At 42.3% G+C, this 24,677-nt stretch overlaps 1 protein-coding gene across 5 annotated transcripts in view; it reads right to left on the reverse strand.

Moving 5' to 3' along the window:
• Positions 1 to 24,677, reverse strand: part of Elf2 (E74 like ETS transcription factor 2) — an 86,861-nt gene that overhangs the window by 39,501 nt on the left and 22,683 nt on the right. For 4 of the 5 annotated variants that reach the window (XR_003710890.1, XM_028763556.1, XM_028763557.1 and 1 more), the window contains exon 4: positions 14,561 to 14,726. Coding sequence is in view for 3 of the 5 variants with exons in the window: in XM_028763556.1 (XP_028619389.1) it covers positions 14,561 to 14,726 (166 nt within the window). In the remaining 2 variants the exon portion in view is untranslated. Of the gene's footprint in view, positions 1 to 5,800; positions 5,904 to 14,560; positions 14,727 to 24,677 lie in introns of those variants that run through there. The other variant, XM_028763561.1, reaches the window with a different exon arrangement.

Below are 24,677 nucleotides of genomic sequence, written 5' to 3' on the forward strand. Positions count from 1 at the left end.
AACATGCATGCCAGATATGATGGTGACCAGCTGTGGCCCAATATACTAGGAAGGCTGAGGCAGGAGGATCATTTGACCTTACAAGTTAGAAGCCAGCCTAAGTAACAAACATAACAAGAACTCATCTTGAAAAACAAAAAATTCTATCCCAGAAGTCTGTATTTTTTTTTCCCGGGACAGGGTTTCTCTATGTAGCCTTGGCTGTCCTGGAACTCACTCTGTAGACCAGGCTAGCCTCGAACTCAGAAATCTGCCTGCCTCTGCCTCCCAAGTGCTGGGATTAAAGGTGTGTGCCACCACTGCCCAGCAGCAGTCTGTATTTTTACAAACCCTTCAAATAATTCTAATATATGCTCAGATTTGAAAAGCAATGTTTTTCAAAAGAGATGTTCTGTCATCCAGATAGGGGGAATAAAAAAACAAATCAATATAAGATTCAATGAAACTAAATGACATGAAAAACTAGCACAATGCATTTGAAAGATTGTTTTTTTTTCACCACTTAAAGGGCCAAGCAGGCAGCCATGTTTCATGTCCCAGTTCTCACAGCTGTTTCAGTAACACAGATGTAATGACTGAAAATGGACGCATCACAGCAATTCATCTTTATTCAAAGAAAAGCTTAATGGGAAACATCTCTGATGCCAGCCTGCAAAAGCCAACAGCACTTAAAGGGAGTGCCTTAATTATTTCCTATTGCTGTGATAAGACTCTGACCAAAACCACATCGGATAGTCAGAGGTTAGAGTCCATGACCATCACAGTGGGGATCACGGTGGCAGGCATGGGCCTAGAACAGCTGAGCACTCACATCTTGAGACAGAACCACATGGCAGAGAGAGATTCAGAATGGCAAGAGTGGTCTGAAACCTCAAAACACCCCCAAGTGATACACCTTCTCCAACAAAGCCACGCCTTCTAATCCTTCCCAAGCAGTACCGCCAGCTGGGTACCAAGTATTCGAATATATGAGCCTATTGGAGTCATTGTCATTCACAGCTCCACAGTGAGCATTCCAAACACGTCTTGCACGTGCGGGCAAGCACACTACCACTGAGCTATATCTGCCACCAGTACTGTTATTCTTTCTAGTGAGCACTGTTTGCACCAGCCATTTCAACTACTAAGAACAAACTCTTAAGTTTGAAAAACTTACAGAGAAATGCCACTTTAATAATGGAAGAAAAAGCTACCCCAAGTCAGTAATAACACTAATTCTTCAGGTGCCAAAATAAAATGAACCTTTTAACCATCAACCGAGAATATACTTAAGTCCTAACTTTAGTCCATGCACATTTAGTTGGGCCTCACACGGCATGTGTAGCCCAGCATCTGTTATGAGCAAAGACAGACATATGTAAGGCGGATGCCACAAACATTTGCATATGCCAGCAAAGAAAGCTAACATGCAGTTAAGCCTGAATACAAGGATAACTGGCCCTTCATTTACATAGAACAGCTTCCTAGTCAGGAGAAAGAACAAATACACATGCAGACATGCTAGCTCACACATCTATAATTACTTTAAATAGGATGTATGTCACAAGTCCCTGTTCATTTTGGTACTGCCTTGCTTCAAATTATCACTTTTACCATATGTGTGTGCGTGCGCGCGCGCACGCGCGCGCGCGTGTGTGCGCATGCGTGTGTGTATTTCCCTATAAAAATGACAGATGGGACACTACATGTACCACCTTTATATTACCTGAGTGACTGATATTAGGTGTCTCATGCAGTTTCTTGTGTTTTTTAGCAAGCACTGTTCTTAGCACGCATGCACACTGCTTAGCACACATCTTATCAGTTACTTCAAGCTGATGCATACATGGTTATTGTGCTAAACCACTTTTCCCCCATCCTTGTAAAAAATTACAAGTAATTTAGTAAGACATAAAAGTTCACTTCTTTTTGGCAACTAAAACAACCATGTAGGATCTCACACTAGTGCAGCAGTGACTCCGCCCCACGGTTACTATGGGAACCACGGTGCAAGAATAATCAGGAGAGTGCCCAGCTGGGTGGTTAGCTTACACTCCTGCCAAGGTTTACAAAACCCGTAACAACTCCGCGGGCACTTGTTGATATTTCTGTCTACGTTTTAAATTTCTATGTTACTTTTTCTTTAATTTCGCCATATGCCAGGCAGTGGTGGCACACATCTTTAATCCCAGCACTCATGAAGCAGAGGCAGGCTAAACTCTATGAGTTTGAGGACAGCCAGGGCTACACAGAGGAACCCTGTCCCCCCCCCCAAAAAAAAAACAAAGCAAAACAAAAATCCATCATAAACATTTTTACATATTTTATTGTACGGGTCCTTCCTTAAACATAACCTTTCCATATATAATTATGCTTGTAGCATGTAGTAGGACATAAGGCCCCAAACACTGACTCTCCGTGATGCCTGTGAAAATGTAAACAGCTACATGTATAAAGTGTTGAAAAGTAGGGAAAGCATCCCAAGATAACTTTCATTTATAGATATCAGAACAAAAAAAAAAAATTAACTCAGACTTCCTAGCCCAAATGATTAAAATAATGTTTCTACATAATCCCTTCAATTCAACAAACAGAATGGTACTCAATCAGGCAGATGCTGTGTCTCATCCAGGTCACAGTAACATCCACACTCAACAATGCAATGGAGGACAGTGAGGGCCATTGACCCCTCCTCCTCTGCATGAGCACTGTACAAGATGCCCAGTTTCTTCACTCCTAAGGAAAGGATGCCTATCCAACTATGTATGTTAATTGCTACAACTTTTACCTCAACCCAGAGTGGATGGTGGAAGGTGTTTCTTTGTCTGACTCTCTTTTTATTTATAGTACTCAACATTTTGGAAACAACTAAATGTATTGCTTTAATTAGCTTAAAACTTACAGACCGTTCTTTACTTCCCTGGACTTGGACACAAAGCTTCAAAAGCCTTTTACTCCCTTTTCTCCCCACACTGAATCTCCTTTGGCAACAATGAGAAGCCTCGTTCTTCTAGATCTTTCCATTTCTACCTGGATGATTACTCCAAACCCTTCACAAACAGCTTTCTCAGAGAGGCATTCTCTGATCTCAGGGATTCCCTTGTTCTCTATTGCCATATATGGCATTAAACTTGTTTAATCTTTTTCTACAAAGCTGAAGGCCTACTGAGAGCAAAGGTTCTAGTCTGCCACGTGAAAAGCCAGCTCTGACCTGGCACACAGCAGGCCCTCAGTGCGTGCAGACAGACGGATGCCTGGCCCTGCCTACAAGTATGTTTGGTAAAAACATTCTTAGCTATAACCTAGGACACTACAACCTTCCTTCCTCAGCAGCGCCCGTAAAGCCTGTAAAATTGGTCAGATAACAGATAAAAGAGAGGAGACGGGGGCCAAAGTATGAACAACATTAGGGACTACAGTTAACAAAACTGGTTTGCTCTAGGGATGTTCATGGAAAAGCAGATTTTATCTTCTCATCACAGAAGCAAACATGTTTCATTATTATTCTGCTTCAACGTAGTAACCATTTTCCTGCCCACAGTGCATGTGTCACATAGCTTCCTGTTGTGAACTCCAAAAATTAGGCATTAATTTTTAGTGTGTACATCATTATATTAAAGCCTTTCCTCAACCAAATTAGTAACATTTGTAATAGATACACCATTATCTAGCAAAATTGTAAGTATTTTTAATCGTTTTGTCTTCATGAGCACTCTATTTTGTGTCTGTATATGATGTGTAGGTGTCTGTATGTGTATGATGTATGTACGTATGTGTGCACATTCACATGTGTGAATGTGCACCACACACTGTGTGTGGAGTCAGAAGACAACTTCGGGTGTTGGTCCTCATCTTCCATGTTGGTTTCGAGACAGATTCTCTATTGTAGTTTTTCTGTTTCATGAGCCACTTCTCCAGCCCCCCCCCCCCCCGAGGGTGTGTGTCTCTGTCTCTGTCTCCTCTCTCTCTCTCTCTCTCTCTCTCTCTCTCTCTCTCTCTCTCTCTCTCTTTCTTTCTTCCTTTTTTTTTCTTTCTTTTTTTGGTTTCAAAACAAGGTTTCTCTGTGTAGCCTTGGTTGTCCTAGAACTTGCTCTGTATTCCAAGTTGGTCTCGAACACACAGAGATCTGCCCTGCCTCTACTTGGTGAGTGCAGAGATAAAAGGTGTGTGCCACCACCACCCAGTGTTAGTGTTTCTTCTAAAAAAAAAAAACCTGAAGAAAGAAGGAAAGAGAGAAAGAAAATCTTCAGTACAAGAGAATATTACAGTTTCTAAAAATAAAAAAAAACAACAAAAAATCCTTCCTAGTGACCTATTTTAACATATTTTTCATTTTCTCTATATAAAACACATGTTTGAGGGGCAGTAATGGCGTACACCTTTGCTTCCAGTACACGTGAGGCAGAGAGACAGCTGGATCTCTGAGTTTGAGGCCAAACTGCTCTTGAGATCCAGGACAGCCAAGGCTACACAGGGAAAGCCTGCCGAGAAACAACAACAAACACATACAAACAAACCCACAACAACTAAAGCACTGATGTTTACATAAATAGTACTTTAAATGGTTCATTTTTATTTTTTCTTATCAATCAGTAGAACAACTACTTGCTTTGGGCCATTTTTTACTTTATGCATGTCTATATGTGTGCACTTGGGTACCCAAAATCTAGACAAGGGCTTTGGATTATCTGGAGCTAGAGTTATAGGCAGTTGTAAGCATCTGGGTGTGGGAGCTGAGTACCAAATTCAGGTCTTCAAAAGGTCAGCAGCCCTCTTAACCACAGAGCATCTACAGCCCATCTGTCTTGTTTTTAAGGTAGGCTCTAACTATACAGTTTATGACGACCTAATGATCCTCCTGCCTCAACCTCACAAGAGCTGGGAGTGCAGGTGTGAGCCATCACACTTAGCAAATGTTTGAGGTTTAGAATCTTGTCTTGAGAGGCAGTGAAGGAGTCTGAAAGCTAAGTAAGCACACATAAGGACTCTCCACTGCAGCCCTCCGCACTGCAGCCCTCCGCACTGCAGGCCTCTGCACACTGCAGGCCTCTGCACACTGCAGGCCTCTGCACACTGCAGGCCTCTGCACACTGCAGGCCTCTGCACACTGCAGCCCTCCACACTGCAGCTCACCCCCATTTATCACAAACTGGACATTTTAATGTCTAATTCCAAGTAAATGGAAATTGGATCTTTGGAGAAGATTCATAATTATAAAATATCATATTTCACTAATTCTGTGATGCAGTTATTCACACTGTACAATCTCTGAATTGGATAGTCTCTTACTGTGTGTAAATTGGAAGCATCTTCTTCCTCTATTGGTATAAAAGTAATGGTTTTTAACTACTACTGATGGCCTTAGACTAAATGAAACATAGATATTAAAATATTAAAGCTTTTCTCCAATAATGCTTTCTAGATAACTTTAGTCACAGTAAAATTATACAGTTAATTCCAGAAAGAAAACTCAATTAACTTTGAGATTTATGTTTTACCAACCCCGAGAAAACAGACAATTGAAAGAAAACATTTTAAAGGACTTAGAAAAGTCTGTATTGGAAGAATATGCAAACAACAGCTGGGAGAGAAGAGGTCTTTCTTGAGTGCAGCTTCAAGGCCTCAGACTGTCCTGGAACTTATGAAAGATGAGGGGACAATGTGGGAAGGAAACTGCTTAGATGAAAAAATACTACTTTATTATGTCTTCTTAAGGAGGAATTTTTGTCATTCTTTAAATACAAATATGATAAAGTAGATGAAACAATTGTAATGAAATATAACACCATAAACATTCTTAATAAATTAAAAGCCAACCTACCAGCATTGTCTTCCTCCTGGCTCAATCTGTCTCACCTTCAGGTGATCCTAGGACTGGGGCTCCTTTCCAGGTCCCCAGTTTCTCAAGTCGATCTTCTACCTCCCTGTGGCAACAATATTTTCTAATTAAAAGAGTCCTTTTGTGCCACAGGGAGGATTTCTGATGGTATAACAAATACGGAAGTTATCACAGCTCATCATAAAGTCAGACTCATCATAAGAGTCTTCAAGACAGAAATCCGGCTTCTGATAGTTCAATAAAGAAATCTGACTTTATTTTTTCAAACTGTGCTTATAAAACTTTACTTTCATTTATTAAAAAGTAACCATTGCTTTCTTGTTAAATTACATTTAAAAAATCTTAATTCTTCTAAATTTCAACTAATCTTTAAATACAGTTTTTTGTTGCTCACTAAAACAGTTTTAAGGGCTGGAGAGATGGCTCAGCAGTTAAGAGCACTGACTGCTCTTCTGGAGGTCATGAGTTCAAATCCCAGCAACCACATGGTGGCTCACAACCATCCATAATGAGATCTGATGCCCTCTTATGGGTTGTCTGAAGACAACTACAGTGTACTTACATATAATAAATAAATAGAATTCTTTAGGCCAGAGCGAGTGGGGCTAGAGCAAGAGGGAGAAGGGAAGGGGAAAAAAAATTTTTTAAATATTAAAAAAAAACAGTTTTAAATATATTTGTTGTACATTTGTGAGTGTGTATGTGGGTATGCATGTGTCAGGACAAGCTATGGAAGTCAGATTGTTAACCTTCAAGGGTCTATTCTTTCACTCCGCCATGTGGGTCCCAGGGATCAAACTCAGGTGTCAGGCTTGTGGTGGCAAGCACCTTTACCCACTGAGCCATCATGCCAGCTCATAAAAACAAATTTTTTTTTTAAGTTTCTTAGTAATTAAGTATGAGGATAACTTTTTATGCCTTGGTGGCTGAATACAAAGCAAAGTCTCTCCACGACTACTCAAAGGAGAGATGGAGGAGCCTTAAAAAAACTGAAGATCACCAGATCTACTCATGATGTATTCAAAGAACAACTAGAAGAAAATAACACGACAACTTCAAACAGCAGCACTCCGCTGAGCACGGCAGCACAGGTAAGTGTCCCAGCTGCATGGGAAGCTGAGGCAGGACTACTGGAGTCCATGGTTTGGAGCCAACCTGGGCAGCATAAGACATATCAAATAATAATATTAATTTTTAAAACATTAATCCATGCCAATGCTAAAATTGTATTATTTAGAGCTTTAAAAGTAGCAGTGTGTCTCACTGATAGTGATGACTTTCAGTTTGTTTATTCTTTGTAATATTTCCTAATTTTTCCATTGCTCTTACTGTAAAAAGAAAAAAAAATCAAACTTAGGTATGATCAAAAATTATTGAAAAATCAATGGTATATATATATGATCATGTCCAGGAATTTTTGGATGACTTTCAAAATTCTGAGTAACATTAGGTCATTCAACAACGAAATACTGAAGACTTTATATAAAATTTTATATATAAATATATATTATTTCCCCCTTTTCTTTCTTTCCTTCATTTACTTGTCTGAAACTGGGTCTGGCTCCATGTAGTCCAGGCTGGATTCAGTCACCATCCTCCTGCCTCAGCTTCCCATGTCCTGAGACTACAGGCAAGTTTCACCACATCTGGCCATAAAATGGTCCTTCACTAAGATATTAACTTCAAACTATAGTGCTTTGTATTTCCTGACTACCTTTCACATGTTCAACACACGCGCACACAAAACCCAACACACACAGACACACAGAAAAACCCACCACACACAATTTCAAGGTTAATTTTATCTTCACATATAAGAACAACATAAGGAAGTAACTGAATCCGGGTAGCATAATGGAAGGTCAGAAGAGTGTAATGTAGAAAATTACAACTATACAAAGTCTCAGGTACATGGGCCTAGAACAGAAAGTGCTAAGCATATTACAGGTGAGGAAACAGAAGAGGAAGCTCAGTATGTTTTGAAAACTCCTTGTGGAAGGCAGGAAGGAAGAGAGCCAGGAGAGTAGAGTTACCACAAAGGATGCACTCCTGGATGACTGGGCCACTGAGCTTGGCAGAAGACTGGACTTTGAAATCTAGCAAACAAAGAGCAGTACGATGGCTGACAAGCAAAGTGAGCTGTAGTTGGATGGCTGTCCAGCACAGTGAGCTGCAGGTTGACTGACAGGTGCAGTGAGCTGCAGGCTGACTGACAGGTGCAGTGAGCTGCAGGCTGACTGACAGGTGCAGTGAGCTGTAGGCTGACTGACAGGTACAGTGAGCTGCAGGCTGACTGACAGGTGCAGTGAGCTGTAGGCTGACTGACAGGTTCAGTGAATTGTAGGCTGACTGACAGGTACAGTGAGCTGTAGGCTGACAGGTACAGTGAGCTGTAGCCTGACTGACAGGTATAGTGAGCTGTAGGCTGACTGACAGGTACAGTGAGCTGTAGGCTGACCTACAGGTACAGTGAGCTGTAGGCTGATTGACAAGTGCAGTGAGCTGTAGGCTGACTGACAGGTGCAATGAGTTGTAGGCCGACTGACAGGTGCAGTGAGCTGTAGGCTGACTGACAGGAACAGTGAGCTGTAGGCTGACTGACAGGTACAGTGAGCTGTAGGCTGACCTACAGGTACAGTGAGCTGTAGGCTGATTGACAAGTGCAGTGAGCTGTAGGCTGACTGACAGGAACAGTGAGCTGTAGGCTGACTGACAGGTACAGTGAGCTGTAGGCTGACTGACAGGTACAGTGAGTTGTAAGCTGACTGACAGGTGCAGTGAGTTGTAGGCTGACTGGCAGGTGCAGTGAGCTGTAGGCTGCTGTAGGCTGACTGACAGGTACAGTGAGCTAGCTGCAGGCTCACTGACAGGTGCAGTGAGCTGCAGGCTGACTGACAGGTGCAGTGAGCTGTAGGCTGACTGACAGGTACAGTGAGCTAGCTGTAGGCTGGCTGACAAGTGCAGTGAGCCAAGGAAGAATGACAAGGAAAAATGCTTGCTGAAGTATGTATTTCTTTGGTTTTTTTTTTCTTTTTCTTTTTTTCCTTTTCTTTTTAAGTGTGTAAATGAAAGGAAATACAATAGATGTAAGCAAAGTTAAATGTTCTGACTGAATACACTACAGACCTGTCAAACTTGGAGACATAAAAAAGCTGCTAATGAAGTCAAAGGAAGACTTGTTCAAGAATAGTCCTGTAAGCATTTCTTTCATGAAAGTCCTTACGGTCTTGAATTTCTATTTTATAAAAGTGAAATACTCTGAAAAGTTTAAACATTGCCAAGTGAGTGATATGGAGGAGAACTGAAGGCAGAGGCAGGCAAACAAAGGCAGTACTCTTTCCTGCCAAAGAAAGATACTTCAACTCTGTCACCCAGGACACTCTCTCGTATTTGCTTTTAAAATTCTTCGTGCTTTTCAAATTACAAACATTTCTAAAAGTAATTATTTAACTGTATGTCATTTTCTTTTTCTTTCTTTCTTTTTTTTAAAGATGTATTTATTTTTTCATGTAGCAACAGTCCATTGTAGCTGTCTTCAGACATAACAGAAGAGGGCATCAGATCCCATTACAGATGGTTGTGAGCCACCATGTGGTTGCTGGGAATTGAACTCAGGACCTTTCTTTAGGAGAGCAGTCAGTGCTCTTAACCACTGAGCCATCTCTCCAGCCCTGTATGTCATTTTCTTATCCACGTCCATAGGGACATTCTGCAGTGCCTTTTCTGGTCTAACAGGCGTCAGTGAGGATGATTCCCAAATCTGTCTCTATCCTTTGGTCACTGGGCAGCAGTTACACTAGGCAGCTTCCATCCGCCCTAGCTTTTCCACCCGAGGAGAGCAGCTGCATCAATGGGGCTGACACAGCTTCAGACTGGGCTTATGCGGTGGAGAGACTCGGCAGGGACTAGAAAAGGGGAGAGTAGACTAGGAGATGTCACCTGGCCCCTCACTGTGGCACTGACATGCAACCAGGAGCATCCTTCACCAAGGTCCCAGCTTTGGCCACGGTGACTCCTTCTCCACATTTGAGTTAGTTGTATAGCTAGGCCCTCCCCTGAGCCCTGGAGCCAAGAACAGAAACAGCTCTGTGGTAGAGTGCTGAGCACTGCCCTCCTCCCCCTCTTCCATACTGTGCTTTCTTTTACTAAGACTTCCCGTAAGTTAGCCATTTTCTTTGTGATGAAATCCTGGATACTCCGGTGCATCTGTAAATACCTACATATTTCTTCTTAGATACTTTACCTCAACTCAAAATCAAACCTGACGATTAAGATCATTTGCTTCTTAAAACCATCTTTCCTTCATCTCTCCGGGATGTCACCATCTCTTGTTGTGTGGAGTATTCCCGCCCCTCCCTTGTCTGGGATCAGGTTACATTTGACTGGGATGACACGTATGGAGCCCACTGTTCCTATGGCCACTACTTCAATTACTCAAGTCACCTTTCAAGTCACAGGAGCCAGCTTTCCTGCCTCTTCCCCGACATCCTATCCATATGGTATCTGGTTATTTACGTGTGGTACTTGAGGTTGAACCTAAGGCCTTGCGCACGCTAGATAAACACTTTACCACAAGGCTACATCCTGGCCTATGTTCAGAATCCGTCCTCTATCCAGAGATACGAGGTCCATGGTAGTGTTTCCTCCCCAAGAGCCTGTAAAAGAGCTTGCAGCTGCTTTATCTGCTTAATTTCTAACTCTTGACAGTCAATAAAACTTACTTCATATCTATATATTTTCAGGTAAACATGAAAAGTCTCTGTAGAGAATTCAATAAGCGCCCCCCTCTCATCATGCCCACCTGTCAGCAGACTATGCTATGGAAGTGAATGGCCCTGGGAGTTATTTCAAGGCCCTCCCCAGACAAGCCCACCCCCCACAGCCTACGGCTGCTCCTAAAGACTCTGTGTCATTACTAATCTTCAGCATCCTCACAGCTGCTTGTGATCATCTCTTGTTGTGGTGAGATGAATACACCTCTGCGAAAAGTTTTACAGTCTCAGTTTCTCCTACAATATTTAAGAGGATATTAGTATCGCCACTAAACTCACAGAAAAAAATGGAGCTTTCTAAAAGAAAGATAAGCAAAAGAGACCAAAATTACGATCAAAAGGAGAGTCCTGTTACATACAAAATAATAAAGGGGCATGAACCTATCCACTCCAACCTGCTTAATAATGAGGATAGTGTTTCTGGCACAGACATATAAGGTATAGAGGAATAAAAGAAGAAAAACTTCAATGTGACCACCAGAGCTGAAAGAACAAGTTAAATTAACTATGATTTTAGGCTGATAAAATATGAATCATAATCCAGGTGTAGTGGTGCACTACTTTAATCCCAAGACTCAGGAGGCAGAGGCAGGAGGATCTCTGTGACCTGGAGGCCAGGTGGTCTTCTAAGACAGCTACACTAAGAGATTCTGTCTCAAAACACACACACACACACACACACACACACAGAGAGAGAGAGAGAGAGACAGAGACAGAGAGAGAGAGAGAGACAGAGAGAGAGACAGAGAGAGAGAGAAAGACAGAGAGAGAGAGACAGAGAGACAGAGGGAGAAGAGAGACAGAATGAATGAATTATAGTTTAAAAGGAGTCTAGAAAATATTTCCAAAACTTGTACAAGGAAATCCTATTCTATATATTTTTTAACTTGTATGTGTTCACGATGCGTGTGTGCATATTCTCCCATGCCACGGTGCACATCTGGAGATCAGAGAACAACTGTGTGGAGCCAGGCCTTTCCTTACAGCTCACCACAGGTCCTGGGGATCAGAGTGCCAGGCTTGACAAGCCCCAGTACCCACGGAGCCAACTGAGCAACTCTTATTGTATAGTCTTAATTCCCAAGTCACACGTAAACATGGAGACCTTGTGTTCCTTTCCATTTCTTCTCAGCCCGTTTCTTTTCAAACATCTACATGTTTAGAATTACAGTTACAAACTTTTAATACTACAAGAAATGACCCCCCATCCTAATCCACCAGCAAGTGGAAACAGACTCAGCTAAGCCATGGCGACCCTTACCCATCTGTCCATGCTCTGTAAGAAGTAGAATCCACTTAAAGTGTGAAGAAACAAACTCAAGCTCAGATTACAAAAAATAACCTATGGCCACTAATAATATTTGTAAAGTCATTAAAACTCATGATCAAGAAAGCAAATGAGGGCTGGAGAGATGGCTCAGCGGTTAAGAGCACTGGCTGCTCTTTCCAGGGGTCCTGAGTTCAATTCCCAGCAACCACATGATGGCTCAAAACCATCTGTAATGGGATCTGATGCCCTCTTCTGGTGTGTCTGAAGACAGCAACAGTGTATCCATATAAATAAAAATATAAAAATTTTTTAAAAAAATCAAAGCAAATGAACATGTAAAGTGACATTCTGAAGAAACTTTACCATTTTAGAGTAATATTAAGTGACTGGACTAGCATTTCCTTCTACTGTTCAAGAAAACTGATCTAAGGAATAGTACTGAGAGCATGCAGGATACAGTGGAACATACAGATCATCCCAGCTCTCCAGAGACAGAAGCAATGTGCCTGTACCAAGTTCAAGGCCTGCGAAGGGTGCCAGGGAGACCCTCAAAATAAGATAGTATTAAGTATTAAAATACAACTTGTCAAAAGTAATTGCAAGAACAACTGGTTTTTCTCCATGTGTGGCACACTAAGCCCAGGCTGACCTTTAACCCGCAGCCCCTGGAGCGGCAGCCTCTGGAGTAGTGGGGTTACAGCTGCGCACCACGCCCGCACCACGCCCGCACCACGCCCGGCCCAGCTCCAAGCCTCCTCTTCCCATCACAAGCATTAACATCTCTGTCCTATGAATGGACATCACCCTCAGGACCCCTTAACTAGGTTACATTCATTTCTAATTCAAAATTACTTTAACGGAATGAACTGAAATTAGTGAAGAACTTATTATCAAGTACACAGTAACATTTGTCAACCTGCTCTGGCATTGTATACACTGAGCACCCTGATGTAGCTACTTGTGCAAATCCTATACGGTTGTTTTCATTTTTTTAAAGTTTTCAACTTGATACAAAAATCAATCATTTGAGGAAAACTCGGGTCTAGAGAGATGACTAGTGCTTCCTGTTCCTCCAGAAGACCCACGTTCAAGTCCCAACACTCACATACCAGCTCACAACCATCTGTAATGTGGGCATCCATCAGTTCCAGGGCATCCAATGCCCACTTCTAGCTTCTGCAGGTGAAACAGCCTACACATAAAATTAATACACGTAGTAATAATGACTTAATTTTTTTAAAGAAGAAAAGACATCCTTAGACCAACACTTCTCCCTTCAGCCAGGAAAACGCTCAAAAAAAAGTGTCATCCTCTAGAGCAAGCAAAGCATCACTCCACACACATCATCAAGTCTTTGGGAAGTGCACGGCTTCCTGTCATCAGATGAACCAGTCTGCGCTTCCCCGGAGTTTTGCTGGCACATCAGCCTTGCCTGGAAGAACAAGAGTTCCTAATCGCTAAGCTCAATAAAAGAATGAAACTGGAGAACAACTTGAGACTAACAGCTAGCAGTATGTAAGAGGGCACTACTCCACTGGGCTCCTTGGAACTAAAAGATGGCAGACAACACTCAAAAGGAACTGGGAGAGTTTGCTACATTTGTAGAAATACATCTAAATATTTAAGAATTTTCCAGCCCATTAGAAGTCTCAATGTGTAAAAGCACTAATGAACAACTGAGTTCCTTCCATGAGACTCACATAATAGAAGGAAAGAAGAGATTCCCACAAGCTGTCTTCTGAACTACACACATGAGAGAAAGAAAGAGAAAGAAAGAAAGAAAGAAAGAAAGAAAGAAAGAAAGAAAGAAAGAAAGAAAGAAGGGGAGAGTAAGAAAGAAAGAATTTCTTAGATTGCAAACGTATAAGAATTTTTCCAAAACATTACCAGACTATGATTTTTTGGTTACTACTATGTAAGTCACTAAAATGATTTAGGGAAATTTTTCTTCATGGTCATAGCAAAACCAAAAAGATTTCCCTAAGAATTACATGAACTAATCCCCAAATGCACACATAGATGACAAAATACACACTAATAGAAACACCAGGATGTCTAAGAAGAGAGAAAAAGAGGAATCCGACAGGCAGAGATGCTTGAAAAAACAGTACTGCTCCAGCAATGCTGATTCAAAGAAGGGCTAAACCAGTTAGAGAGAGAATACTATCCTCATGTTTTTAATTAGAAAATAGCACTCTTGTATACTAACCTACTGATTTTTATAAGTAAATAATAACTAGCGAATATCTATAGTTACAAAAAAATAAAGCAACTTTTAAGGCTGTTGTATATATAACATAGGACTCTATTACACTTATATAAACTCTCTTTAAACAAATATTTTTACACCAATATCCATTCTATGCTAAATGGCATTTTAAAATAGGTTCTTCAGTAAAAGATTCCCCAACAATAAATAGTAATACTGAAGCTTACAAAACAACTTATGGGGTTGGAGAGATGGCTCAGCAGTTAAGAACGCTGGCTGCTCTTCCAGAGGACCTAGGTTGGGTTCCCAGCACCCACATGGTGGTTCACAACCATCTTTAACTCAGTTCAGGGGATCCAACACCCTCTTTTAGCTGCCGTGGGCACTGCACACATAGTACAGACATACATGCAGGCAAAACATCTTTATACATAAAATAGGTAACTTGTTAAAAGTTAAGAGCTGTAGGTAACAAAGACTGCGATGTCTACCTGTTTCTGAATTCTCCGTCTCAACTTCTTGTTCTTCTGCCACATCCTGCATCATGTAAGTCTCGTCGTCATACACCAGCACCTGGGCAGCATAGCCCTGCTCTAACCTCGCACTGGGGACGGGCTCCACAATCACTGCTGGATATTCAGGGACAGTGTCGCCTCCCTACAAGAGCAAAGTAAAAGAATAATCAAGTTTTTTGTTGAACAATTCTGGGTTTAGTTCTGAATTGGATTCACACAATATCATTCAGTCCACACAGTGTCTTTCATGTGATAGATAGATGATAGATAGATAGATAGATAGATAGATAGATAGATAGATAGATATGTATAAAACAAAGAAATGGAGAACCTGGCTGCTATAGGCTTTTAAAGTCTTAAGAGACAGATAATCAGGGCTCGTAGGTTAAGAGATAAATTCAAAGCATGCATACTTTACTTTTTTGTGAAAGCTCACTAAAACAAAGGTCAGAGATTTCGTTTTAAGTCTTACACTAAGGAACACAGATGCTGCACCAAACAAAAAGAGCCAAGAACAACAAACCCTGGGAAGAAGGAAAGGTGTGTGAACGGGTATCAGACGCAAGAAAGTCACAGCCTAACAGCAAGTCAAGAGTCGAAAAGCAGCATACTGCGCAGTGACAAGGCCACAGACAGCACCAGACACTTTGAAAAGAACAGTTTAGAACAACAGAGCATCCACAGAAGCTGGAAGAAGCACCCTGAGTTGATCAAAGTATAAAACATGTTTCAGATGAGAAGCTTTTGTTTTATAATAGTTCTGGGATCAAACTCACAGCCTTGAGCCATTAAAAAAGCAAATATATAAACTTAACAAAGAGTTTAAGGTACAAGCCAGAGCCAACCCAACACAAGAGGAAGACAAGAGCAAGTTTTTAGAAGGCTAAGATATCTCCAGGATGTCTGCTGCACCGGCACTTAAAAACCAACAGGTCGGGACTACATCAATCTTGATTGTCAACTTGACTGGACTGAGGGACATGTAAAAGACTATTAATAAGTCTCCTCCCTAGCTGTATCTGTAGGAGTGTTTCCAGAAACAGTTTGATCATGAGGGCTCTGGCACAGAAAATGGCTTGACCCTCAGGTAGATTCAAACTTTGAACAGACTACAGCGGAAAGGTGTGACTTGGGAAGTAGAGGAAGAGGGTCACTGGAGGCACACACCCTTGAATAGTAAATACCTCTTGATCCCCTCTCCTGTCTGAAACTCCTCTGTGTCCTGGTCACCAAGAGACAAACAATTCTGCTCTCAAACCTTTCTTTCCACCATGACATTCCACCTCCCCACAGATCCTGTTGTCAATGACTGAAAAGGCTACCTATAGAAAATGTAAAGGGGCCACATGTGAAGTGTCTCCTCTGACAGGACGTATAAACAGTGGCATTCTTCCTGAGGACACAACGCCATGGAGAGCCTGGTCCAGATTGCTACCACATTGGCCTTGCCTTAATGCATATGTACTCACTCGACCTTGCCCTGATGCCTGAGATGAGTGATCAACCTCACAGTGGGGGAAGCCACCACAATCCTACCCACACAAACAACAGAACAGAACCCTTTATCCAACCGTATATCTGCAGAACCAACAAGCCCATGCTGAAGCACTTCCTGATGACCCGATGACCTCAGGCTGCCCTGTGATGATACTAACTCAGCCTGGAACTGAGTCATGCTTTACAAAATAAACAATTCCCTGCTCGGGAGCATTATCATAGATGCTGAACTATAAAGAAAGGTATAGAAATGACAACGTATATAAGGATGACACTTCTGAAAACAAAGATGGGATACAGGAGAGGGGCACAGTTCTACTTCTAAAACACTTGCAATCTTCGCTCAACATAGTGATATATAATCCCAGTGCATATCGGTGGGGATAAGGTCAGAGGCATCGGCACATACACATCACATTCTAGACCACCCTGGGCAAACAAACAAACAAAACGCCAGCAATTACTCCGTCGAACCTGAAGGACAGTAATGTACTGGGGGCAATTTTCTTGGCTTTTACTAGTATCTGGATGATTGGGGTTTCTGTGCCGTTTTTTTGAGACACGGTCATGATATGTATCTCAAGTTGGCCTTGAACTCATGATCATACTGCCTCATACTCCCAGTCTTATTCTTAAAATGCATATATTTATGTGTGCTTCATTGTCTTTAAAACACTTCACCAAAAATTTAATTTGTAAAATACACTGAAAAAAAAATTTAAGGAAATGCCCATTGACTAACAATTTCCTATTTGGGATAGGACAGAATATGAGTCGAGCTCTTTAACTGAACTCATAAAGAGATAGATACGAGAGAAAGAGAGGTAACAGAAAATGCCACTCCCAACCGTGGAAACTAACAGCTCTGCCATCTGCACTCCCAGCTGAACCTTATAGCCACTGCAACATCCTCTAACTGTACTGGGGAGCATGGACCAGGAAAGACTCCCGAGTTCTCTATTCACCAGCAAGAGACAGCAACACGCTAAGCAGCACTGAGTTTATGCTGACCCAAGCACTGGTTATTTATACAAGGGAGTTAGAATTACTTCCTTCCTCTGAAATTTTTACAGTATTTTTTTCCCTTTCAGAGAACAGGCTCACTATGTCGCCCAGGCTGGTCTCAAGCTCCAGAACTTAAGCAATCTTCCTCCAAAGAGCTGGGACTACAGATACATACTTGCCACATGCCACGGTCCCAACTATACTGTATCTTAGAAGCACCAGACGGCTTTATACTGTGAACTTCCCATCACTCCACGCAAGAGAAAAGAAAAGTTCACACTTGTCATGGCACAAAATACTCAAGGCCAGACTTCTGCACAATCCCTCTGTCCGAACGCTCTTCTCCTGTCACGACTCTAGCTAGCGCCATCCTCTCAGATCGTGCCTAGGTTATCTAATAGTCCCTTTCCTGAACCACTGGGGAGGGGCTTAAATGTTTTTGTATTAGAATTTTAGATAAAAGCTAAGTTTTCACAGATCCTTACTTTTTATACTTCTCTAAAAGATGCTCTAGTGGGTGCATGAGCACACACTCAGCACTCAGGAGGCAGAGGCAGGCAGATCCCTCGTAGCTCCAGGCCCGCCTGGTCTACAAAGTGAGTTCCAGGACAGCCAGGGCTACACAGACATAGGCTTCTCTAGGTTGCGCCACACGCTGGTTTTGAACTAACTATGTAGCCCAGATGACTTCTGTTAAGTCTCAGGAAGTCCATATGCCCAGGAATGCACTCAAGCTGAACTACAGGAGGATTTCTGGTGGTCAGATAGCAGCCAGCATTCCTCGGGAACTTGTGAAACTGCCAAAAGAGTCCTTCCCCTTATGGCTGGTAGAATCTACATATGGCTACTTGTGATTGTATATCAAAGCCATGCAGCGTCCAGACTCCTGCAATCCCTACCCACAAATACTGTCACGCACTTCAGAGTCCATGCTGGGAGGCAGAGGCAGGCGGATTTCTGAGTTCGCGGCCAGCCTGGTCTACAGAGTAAGTTCCAGGACAGCCAGAACTACACAGAGAAACCCTGTCTCAAAAACAAAAACAAAAACAAAAAAAAAAAAGTTTTAAGCCAGGTGGTGATGATGCACGCCTTTGTTCCCAGCACGAGAAGCAGAGGCTAGCAGATGTCTGAGTTTGAGGCCAGCCTGGTCTACATAATAAGTTCCAGGACAGCCAAGGCTACACAGAGAAACCCTGTCTTGAAATAAACAAAACAAAACAAAAACACACACACACACAAACCACCCACCACCTCTACTAGCTTCTTTCCTGCATTACTGCACACAAGCTGTGTGCGTGTGTGACTTAGTTCCCAAACATAAACCTTCCCAGGACGTGTCCTCCTGTCATTTTGTAGCTTCCACGTCTGTCCAAATCCTTTCCCTCTGCTAAAGGCTTTTCATTTTTTAATCCCTGAAAAGGACATTTTCTATTCAAAGTCCTCCTGACACAAGGTGTTTGCCTAACATCAATGCCATCCATGCAGGGCTTTCTATTGTAAGTACGTATCCGACTTGTCGGCTGGACAGTGAGATTGTTAGACAGCAAACGTTACACCTTAAGTCCTCAAAGACATCACATCACAGGATGCAGAATTTAAGTACCTGCTGCTTAGAAAGCAACACGACAGATTCTAACAGCAGTTATTCACATACTGAACACATCTGACAGCAAGTGAGTTCATGAGTTCTGGCCAACAAATGACGGAGAATTCAAAGTGTGCTATCTATCTACTGTTTAGAGGAGATATTTATTACTGGAGAAAGGAAGGTGAGAAATAGGTAACCCATTCACTATCTTCTTACGATTATTTTACTCAACTCACTACAGCAAACATTAAAATAGATGAGAAACTCCAACTCAGTGGGTCTTGATACAGCCTGCCTAGTTCTCTGTAGGCTAGGGTTGCTAGACTTAGCAAAGAAAAACACAGGATATCCAATTATGACTACATTTAGTTAGCCATACATATATGACCAATATATGTATGTTAATATATCAACAACCCACATAATGTTCAGGAAGATGTTGCTTATCTGAAGCTCAAGCCTAACCGGTTTTCCTGCAGAGGGCTGCATGTTCACACACAGATTTCTGTATGTGTACATCCATGTGGAGCCTTCATCCATCTCCACCTTACTTGTGTTTGTGTATCTGTACCTGCCATCGCTCACACATGGAGGTCTAAAGACAACCTCAGCTGTTGGTCCCTGTTTTCACCTTGTTTGACAGGTTCTTTTTTTTTTATTTTTTTTTGGGGGGGGTGTCCGGGGATTCTCAGTCTCTGATTCCAATTTCACTTCAGAAACAGGATTAGTCACACCATACTGTGCCAGCTTTATGGCAGATCTGAGGATTCAAATTCAGGGTCTCAAGCTTGCATGCTAACACCTTACCCACTGGCCCAGATCTCCAGCCCCCAATCTCTGCATTTCCTGAGCAGGGTCCCCCACTGAACCTGGAGCTAACAGATGCAACAAGGTCCAGACACTTTATTCCTGCTATCTCCCCAGGAGACTGTACTGTTTGTTCTAAGAGTGCTCTGAAAAACTTCCATTCTGAGGGGAAGACTTAAAGCTGCAAGGGCAGCAGTGTTTCCCTAGGAAAAGGTTTGGACACTTGTCGCTGCCCTCTGTAAATTTAACTTTCATTTCCCAGATGTAATTCTAGTCTCCAAGGCTTATTGTCTCTATCTGACATTCCCATTAGAAATGTCTGGGCACCCAATTGTCCATCCTCCCCAACACAGGGCACCACACTACAATTAGCCCGAGTGTGTCAGGATCTTTGACCATTTAATGTGCATTTCTTTTCTTCTTTTTAAAGGCTTATTTATTCATGTATTTTATGTGTATGAGTGCTCTGTCTTCAGACACACCAGAAGAGGCAATCAGATCCCATTACAGATGTTGTGAGTCACCATGTGTTGCTAGGAATTGAACTCAGAACCTCTGGAAGAGTAGTCAAGTGCTCTTAACCGCTGAGCCACTTCTCTAGCCCTAATTTGCATTTTCTCAGTGGTTAAAAATGTTGCACCAAGCTGGGCAGTGGTGGCACACGTCTTTAATCCCAGCACTTGGGAGGCAGAGGCAGGTGGATTTCTGAGTTCAAGGCCAGCCTGGTCTACAGAGTGAGTTCCAGGACAGCCAGGGCTACACAGAGAAACCCTGTCTCAAAAAAATAAAACAAACAAAAACAACAACAACTAAAAACAATAAAAATGTTGTACCATTTATTTTTTGTTGTATTTTTTTGTTTATTGGCCAGTCATACAATTATTCAAATTATCTTTTTTTATTTCTTATGTGTGCACATAGAGCAGGGTGGTTCCCTGAACCTGGAGCTCATGTTCTCTCAGCTAGTCTGGAAGCCGACAGGCAGCAGTGAGCCTCTTTCCTCCACCTCCCTACGTGCTAGACATGTTAAGTGGGTGCTGGGATCTGAACACCAGTCCTCATGATTGCACAGCAAGCCTTCCTAGCCACGGGGCCATCTCCCCAGCCCCTGTTCTTCCTATTTTAATAGGCCACCTTCGTCTTGCTGTTCTTTATATTCTGAAGATGTCTGCAGCTTCACTCGGGTTAAAGTGTATCATCTATGGGTTCAAGTAATGAAAGATGGACTCCATGGCAGTGGCTTTCATATCATTAAAAGTGCCACTCTTGGCAGAGGCAGGCGGATTTCTGAGTTCCAGAGTTCGAGGCTAGCATGGTCTACAGAGTGAGTTCCAGGACAGCCAGGGCTTCACAGAGAAACCCTGTCTCGAAAGAAAAAAAAAAAAAAAAAGTGCCTCTCTTGAAAAGCAGTGTAACAGTGATGGGATTATAAATAATGAGCCTTGCCCGGCCTGGCCACAGCGTGTTCCTGTCTTGTCAGGTCACCTTGTTCCTTGATTATGACACCACCCATCCTCATGTCTTCATCAGAGCTAAAGAAAAGCTGGTCCTGTGTACTTGAGCCTCCAGAACTGTGAGACAAAACAACTCTTCAGTTTATAAAGTGTGCAGGCTCAGATATTTCACTGCAGTCACTGGAAATGGATAGCACAGTCTTTTGTCAATATATGTATTATATTTTTCTTTTTTTTATTTATCTCTTAATTTTGGTTTTTGTTATTGTTGATTTTTCAAGACAAGGTCTCTCTCTCTACACAGCCCTGGGCTGTCCTAGAACTCAAGAGATGCACTTGCCTCTGTCTCCCGAAGGCTGGGATTAAATGTGTATGCCACCTGCCCAGCTGCCTTTAAACTCCTTAATGCAACTATTGGAACAGCAGTCTGGTTTGTTGAGACAGCCTCACTATGTGACCTAGAACTAATGGTCCTCTTGCCTCGGCTTCCCAAGACGTGTGATTACAGGCATGTGTCAGCTATACATTTTTGTTTCTATTGTCTTTACACATATTTGTTTTTTATTTATTTTGTGTACACGTGCCACATTTAATATCAAAAAACTAGGTTTAATTACCTGGGCAGTGATACACACCTTTAATCCCAGAACTCTGGAAGCAGAGACGCTTAGATCTTTGACTTCAAGGCCACCCTAATCTACATAGTTCAAGGCCAGCCAACCAGGGATATGTAAAGAGACACTGTCTCAAACAAACAAAGATTTTATATATCTAAGCACATTAGGAGAGCTATATCACATTTTAAGTGCTTACAATCAGCTTTACTCTTCAAAAAAATTTTTTTATATTCACCACACACTAACCATTTCTCCAGGTCTCTTCATTTTGCATAAAACCAAGTTTCCAAATGGAATCATTAATTTCTGCCTAAAAAATTACTTGTAATATTTCTATAGTTCATGTATATTTGTGACAAATTCTCTCAGCCTTTGTCTCAGGTGGAAAACTCACTTTAAGATTTTTAGTTATTATGACTGTGTGTGTGTGTGTGTGTGTGTGTGTGTGTGTGCGCGCGCGCGCATGCGCGCGCACGCACTCCTGCTCATGACACAATCTGCAGGAGTTTCTTTCTACTTTATGGGTTCCAGGAATTGGGAGCCGCTGAGCCAACCCACCAAGCTACTAGATACATAACTATAAACAGGGGTTTTACCCTGTCAGCATTTTTTGGAAGATTTGACTTTACGTGTACGTGGGTTTTGCCTGCATGTTTTCTGGTGTGTGCCTGGTATCCTGAGATGCCATCCTGGGATGGTCCTGGATCCTGTAGAACTGTACTTACAGACAGTTGTGAGCCACTACAGAGGTGCTAGGAACCATATCCAGGCCATCTTAAAGGCCCTGAGGATCTCTCCAGCACTTTGAAGGTACTCTTGTCCTCTGACCTGTAAGGTTTCAACTCAAGTATCACACACTCGTCTTCGCTTTGCCTGAGATTCACCTCTCGCTACCCTTAAGAGTTTTTCCCTGAATTTGGCTTTGAGCAATTTTATTATGATGTTCTTGCTACCTAACTTCTGGTTTATCTTACATAGTATTCAGAATTATTGCATCTATAGGTTTATCAAATTTACAAAATATATGGTTGTTATTTCTTCGCATCTTTTTTTCTCTTGCTCTCCGCTCTACTCATTCTGAGAGCCAGGCAGGAAGCCAGGGTACGCTCACCTTCACTCCCAGCATTCAGCACAGACACAAGAGGATGGTGCGTTCAAGGCAGCCCTGCACTCAACATAAAGACGCCATCTCAGAAAGGAGATGTGTCAGCAGTGATACAACCTGCTATGCCACACATTAGACCAAGCTAGGACGGCACCGTGGTGGATGAACACTGCTCTCTGCCCTTCTCCTCTCCTTCCTTTTCTCTGTGCTTGTTAAGACACTTCCACCCATTGCTGTCTTCAGACTCTGATGCCTTGCTTCTAAAGTAAACCATCGTTTAACAAACTCTTCAGGTGGTACACATTTCAGTGCTGTATGTTTCATAAAGTTTACATAAACTTTCCATTAATAGATGACACATTTCACTTACTTCTTTGCTTTAAGAATATTATAGTGAGCCAGGCGGTGGTGGCGCACGCCTTTAATCCCAGCACTTGGGAGGCAGAGGCAGGCGGATTTCTGAGTTCGAGGCCAGCCTGGTCTACAGAGTGAGTTCCAGGACAGCCAGGGCTATACAGAGAAACCCTGTCTCAAAAAAAAAAAAAAAAAAAAAAAAAAAAAAAGAATATTATAGTGAACAGTTATGTATGGATCAACTTTTTCAGGTAGAGAGCAGGGAGCAATACCAGGGAGCTTGCCTGGGGTCTTGTACAGACTAGATACCTACACCCCTACCACTGAACCAATTTTTAAGGTTAAAGTCCAACTATTATCCTTAACTCTAGAGCTAATTTAGCCCTACTATGTAAGATGTGACCCTTATGGGGTTTTTTTTTAAATAAGATCTATTTATTTATTTGTTTGTTTGTTTGAATGCTCAATCTGCATGTACCCATGCATGCTCAAAGAGGTCATTAGATCCCATTACAGATGGTTGTGAGCCACCATGTGGTTGCTGGGAATTGAACTCAGGATCTCTGGAGGAGCAGCCAATGCTCTTAAACACTGAGCCATCTCTCCAGCACCCTTATGGTTTTTTTTTTTTTTTTTAAGATGAATGTCCTGAGCTTTCCACAAGTACCCTTCTGCCTGGCTTACTAGAATGCCAGTACCTCCCAGCAGAAGAACAGAGTCAGTGCCTTTGCTTGGCTTCATGGAGCCTGGTAACCCCCAACTGCTGGGAGTTCCAGCCAGACACAATGGAACCCCAGCAATACATGCAGCTCTTTTCTGGGAAGGGGGCTTCTCTGCGATTTGGATACTGTATCCCTCACAAGAGCTTTTGTGAACCTCCGCTAGCTTTGTTCCCTTGATTCAAGTGACAGCTACTTCCCTGAAGCCCTCTCCAGGCAGGGCAGCCAGCGCAGTCTTGGGATGCCCCCTTGTTATCATGCGCTCTGTCTGTTTTCCTGTTTGTTAACACTGGTAGTCTAACTCTGATCTCCATTATTCCATCACAGTCTGAAGTGGAAAAACTCCCAATCTGCCTCTCTGGAAGCGGATGTCATCTAGAAACTTCTATTCCAAGTTTTTTAAGAATGATTTAACCACACACTAAACATAACTTGCAGCCCAAGTGTAAATACTCTCACCATGAGCAAACTATCAGCATGGCATCAGTGAGTATAGAAGAGAGGATGCAGATGGCTCTCACTCACCGGACTCCTGGCATCCTGAAGAAAGGAGCCAACTGCAGGTAACTAATTCCTTTTGTCCCATAGAATTTATTCGTCTTTCTACTCCTGCTCTCAACACTATAGAATGCAAAGTAAATGGCACTCATCCTCCTTATAAATCCTCTGATTTGAATTTCTAAACTCCAGCTGCTCAGGGCTGAATAGTTGGCTCTGTGATTAAGAGCACTTGTTGCTCCTGCAAAGGACCCTGGTTCAATTTCCAGCTCACAATTGTCTAGGACTCTAGTCCCTGGGGACTGGATACCCTCATCTAGTATCTGCATACGCATAGTGCACAGACAGACAGACAGACAGACAGACAAAATATTCGTACACATAAATAAAAACCAGATACTGGAGCAGAGGGTGTGGCTCAGTTCCCAAGTACACAGAAAGCCCTGAGT

This window comes from Grammomys surdaster, unplaced genomic scaffold, assembly GCF_004785775.1.
Source record: "Grammomys surdaster isolate TR1022 unplaced genomic scaffold, NIH_TR_1.0 139, whole genome shotgun sequence".
Lineage (NCBI taxonomy): Eukaryota > Metazoa > Chordata > Mammalia > Rodentia > Muridae > Grammomys > Grammomys surdaster.